This window comes from Lepidochelys kempii, chromosome 5 (assembly GCF_965140265.1).
Source record: "Lepidochelys kempii isolate rLepKem1 chromosome 5, rLepKem1.hap2, whole genome shotgun sequence".
NCBI lineage: Eukaryota > Metazoa > Chordata > Testudines > Cheloniidae > Lepidochelys > Lepidochelys kempii.
The window spans coordinates 85,466,043-85,470,759 of NC_133260.1; the positions used below are offsets into that span (position 1 = coordinate 85,466,043).

General features: G+C 47.1%; 1 protein-coding gene across 1 annotated transcript; it reads left to right on the top strand.

The window, feature by feature from the left end:
* The first annotated feature begins 1,915 nt into the window (after positions 1–1,915).
* LOC140911946 (uncharacterized) lies at positions 1,916–3,772 on the top strand. The gene is made up of 2 exons (XM_073346108.1): positions 1,916–2,664; positions 3,252–3,772. The coding sequence occupies exons 1-2, from the start codon at positions 2,082–2,084 to the stop codon at positions 3,770–3,772; spliced, it is 1,104 nt and encodes a 367-aa protein (XP_073202209.1). The 5' UTR covers positions 1,916–2,081.
* Positions 3,773–4,717: the final 945 nt, after the last annotated feature.

The window sequence follows — 4,717 nt, forward strand, 5'->3', positions numbered from 1 at the left end:
ACAGCAAACAGGTGCGTTGTTGTTTTGTCCTGTGAACTGTGCCTCCCAGATGACAAGCCATGGAGGTCAAGCATATTCAGTCAGCTGATACTCACCTGCTTCCCAAGTGAGACAGTGAGAGGTGGGGTGAAAACAAATGAGAGCCCAATACTGATGTTATCACCAGGCAGCTGTGCCTTTTGTGCTGGAAGCACACAGAGCCACAATTTGCAAATGTCACTGATGAATTGCTCCTGTCCCTCCCCCTGATGTAAAGAACTGCCTGTTCTTAATTACCAGGAGGACTTTGGCTTCTTGAAGCAGTAATGCAATCATGTCAGCTGCCCCAGAAACCTGCTCATTGGGACAATTAACCTCACATTAAATAGAGCCTGCCCACCTTTTTCACTTTCTAGTACATGGAAATAAAATTTGCATGCTCTTTGCAATTTGCAGCTCATACTTCTTAAAATTTAAGAAGTATGTGGAGCTGAAGTAGGTGGAGCCCCCGGTGAGCAAATATTGTTAGAGATCATGACAAGCAACAAAATTCAGGTCCATCTTCCGGAGTGGATTTTAAAATGTTCAAGAATGTTCAGAATAGAGGTTCAAATATGGGTTTTGATTCAACCCACTCTAGAGATAAGCACTCATGAAGCACAGATCTGGGTTCAAGACTGGATGTTGTGCTCCTCATTTCCCTCCCTAACCCCTGCCAAAGTCTGGGATATAAAGATTTAGGGTTGCAGTTCAACCCATTGCACAGAGGGGCCCTAAATATAAAATTTGGATCTACTTTCAAATCTAGATGTTCCAAAACCCAGGACTGTGAGTTCAATCCTTGAGGGGGCCATTTAGAGATCTGGGGCAAAAATTGGGGATTGGTCCTGCTTTGAGCAGGGGATTGGACTAGATGACCTCCAGAGGTCCTTTCTAACCCTGATATTCTATGATTCTATGAAAATAAGAAGTTCAAAAGTGTTTGGCTGTGGGGTTACTGATTAGGTCCTGCATTATACAAAGAGAACAGTTTGTTAACAACAAAGCAGCTTCCATGAAACATCATAAAATCCAGTTAGTGCACAGAGGAAGGGGTGCTACTTTATTAATGCAACTCATCACCTAGCATCCACATCTTGAAACAATGACACTACCATTTTTGTTCATCTGAAGAATAAAAGAGAGAACTAGTAAACACGAGGAATGTTTGCTATTCTTTGACCTATTCTCATTAAATTCCTTACTTACTCTCTTTCTTTGACCAAATACAGTTTATGTGGCTGGGAGACAAGATACCAGACAAGAGTCTTCCTTTAAATCAGAACTAGTCATCAGATAAACAACATTTTTGGTAATCACCTCTAAATCATACAGCACTCACATGTCATAGTAGCGGTCTTCTAAAATCTCCCTGTACTTCTGCAGCTTGCAGTGTTTATGCAATTCTTTTTGCTATTCCTAATGTTTAGTATAAGACTGGCACTGACTTGAAACTTTTCAGAAGCCCCTGTCTGTACTTTGGAAACAGGCCTAATACATTGAACCACTGTGTAAACATAGGATAGAACACAGTATAGCTTCTGACCATGCAGACTAAACAGGGCACTAAGGAAGCAAGTATGTTCAGTATTTCTTCTAGATGAATCTTACAGAGATGAGGGGTTTATGAACTTCATGAACTATTTTGGGGGTTCACAAATCTAGTTTAGGTACATGTGCCTTTATCTCCCCTTTAATTTTAACCTAGCCCTGGTCTACACTAGGACTTTAGGTCGAATTTAGCAACGTTAAATCGATTTAAACCTGCACCCGTCCACACAGTGAAGCCCTTTATTTCGACTTAAAGGGCTCTTAAAATCGATTTCCTTACTCCACCCCTGACAAGTGGATTAGCACTTAAATCGACGTTCCCAGCTCGAATTTGGGGTACTGTGGACACAATTCAATGGTATTGGCCTCCGGGAGCTATCCCAGAGTGCTCCATTCTGACCGCTCTGGACAGCACTCTCAACTCAGATGCACTGGCCAGGTAGACAGGAAAAGAACCGCGAACTTTTGAATCTCATTTCCTGTTTGGCCAGCGTGGCAAGCTGCAGGTGACCATGCAGAGCTCATCAGCACAGGTGACCATGATGGAGTCCCAGAATCGCAAAAGAGCTCCAGCATGGACCGAACGGGAGGTACGGGATCTGATCGCTGTTTGGGGAGAGGAATCCGTGCTATCAGAACTCCGTTCCAGTTTTCGAAATGCCAAAACCTTTGTGAAAATCTCCCAGGGCATGAAGGACAGAGGCCATAACAGGGACCCGAAGCAGTGCCGCGTGAAACTGAAGGAGCTGAGGCAAGCCTACCAGAAAACCAGAGAGGCGAACAGCCGCTCTGGGTCAGAGCCCCAAACATGCCGCTTCTATGATGAGCTGCATGCCATTTTAGGGGGTTCAGCCACCACTACCCCAGCCGTGTTGTTTGACTCCTTCAATGGAGATGGAGGCAATACGGAAGCAGGTTTTGGGGACGAAGAAGATGAGGAGGAGGAGGAGGTTGTAGATAGCTCACAGCAAGCAAGCGGAGAAACCGGTTTTCCCGACAGCCAGGAACTGTTTCTCACCCTAGACCTGGAGCCAGTACCCCCCGAACCCACCCAAGGCTGCCTCCTGGACCCAGCAGGCGGAGAAGGGACCTCTGGTGAGTGTACCTTTTAAAATGCTATACATGGTTTAAAAGCAAGCATGTGAAAGGATTACTTTGCCCTGGCATTTGCGGTTCTCCTAGATGTAGTCCTAAAGCCTTTGCAAAAGGTTTCTTGGGAGGGCAGCCTTATTTCGTCCTTCATGGTAGGACACTTTATCACTCCAGGCCAGTAACACATACTCGGGAATCACTGTAGAACAAAGCATTGCAGTGTATGTTTGCTGGCATTCAACCAAAATCCGTTCTTTCTCTCTCTGTGTTATCCTCAGGAGAGTGAGATATAATTAATGGTCACCTGGTTGAAATAGGGTGCTTTTCTTCAGGGACACTCAGTATAGCCCATTCCTGCTGGGCTGTTTGCCTGTGGCTGAACAGAAATGTTCCCCGCTGTTAGCCACAGGGAGGGGGGAAGTTTGAGGGGGTAGTCACGCGGTGGGAGGAGGCAAAATGCGACCTTGTAACGAAAGCACATGTGCTATGTATGTAATGTTAACAGCAAGGTTTACCCTGAAAGAGTGTAGCGACTGTTTTATAAAATGTGTCTTTTTAAATACCGCTGTCCCTTTTTTTTTCTCCACCAGCTGGATGTGTTTCAATGATCACAGGATCTTCTCCTTCCCAGAGGCTAGTGAAGCTTAGAAAGAAAAAAAAACGCACTCGAGATGAAATGTTCTCCGAGCTAATGCTGTCCTCCCACACTGACAGAGCACAGACGAATGCGTGGAGGCAAATAATGTCAGAGTGCAGGAAAGCACAAAATGACCGGGAGGAGAGGTGGAGGGCTGAAGAGAGTAAGTGGCGGGCTGAAGACAGGGCTGAAGCTCAAATGTGGCGGCAGCGTGATGAGAGGAGGCAGGATTCAATGCTGAGGCTGCTGCAGGACCAAACCAGAATGCTCCAGTGTATGGTTGAGCTGCAGCAAAGGCAGCTGGAGCACAGACTGCCACTGCTGCCCCTCTGTAACCAACCGCCCTCCTCCCCAAGTTCCATAGCCTCCACACCCAGACGCCCAAGAACGCGGTGGGGGGGCCTCCGGCCAACCAGCCACTCCACAACAGAGGATTGCCCAAAAAAAAGAAGGCTGTCATTCAATAAATTTTAAAGTTGTAAACTTTTAAAGTGCTGTGCTTAAAGTGCTGTGTGGCATTTTCCTTCCCTCCTCCACCACCCCTCCTGGGATACCTTGGTAGTCATCTCCCTATTTGTGTGATGAATGAATAACGAATGCATGACTGTGAAGCAGCAATGACTTTATTGCCTCTGCAAGCAGTGATTAAAGGGAGGAGGGGAGGGTGGTTAGCTTACAGGGAAGTAGAGTGAACCAAGGGGCGGGGGGTTTCATCAAGGAGAAACAAACAGAACTTTCACACTGTAGCCTGGCCAGTCATGAAACTGGTTTTCAAAGCTTCTCTGATGCGTACCGCGCCCTCCTGAGCTCTTCTAACCGCCCTGGTGTCTGGCTGCGCGTAACCAGCAGCCAGGCGATTTGCCTCAATCTCCCACCCCGCCATAAACGTCTCCCCCTTACTCTCACAGATATTGTGGAGCACACAGCAAGCAGTAATAACAGTGGGAATATTGGTTTCGCTGAGGTCTAAGCGAGTCAGTAAACTGCGCCAGCGCGCCTTTAAACGTCCAAATGCACATTCTACCACCATTCTGCACTTGCTCAGCCTGTAGTTGAACAGCTCCTGACCACTGTTCAGGCTGCCTGTGTACGGCTTCATGAGCCATGGCATTAAGGGGTAGGCTGGGTCCCCAAGGATACATATAGGCATTTCAACATCCCCAACAGTTATTTTCTGGTCTGGGAAGAAAGTCCCTTCCTGCAGCTTTTGAAACAGACCAGAGTTCCTGAAGATGCGAGCGTCATGCACCTTTCCCGGCCATCCCACGTTGATGTTGGTGAAACGTCCCTTGTGATCCACCAGAGCTTGCAGCACTATCGAAAAGTACCCCTTGCGGTTTATGTACTCGCCGGCTTGGTGCTCTGGTGCCAAGATAGGGATATGGGTTCCGTCTATAGCCCCACCACAGTTAGGGAATC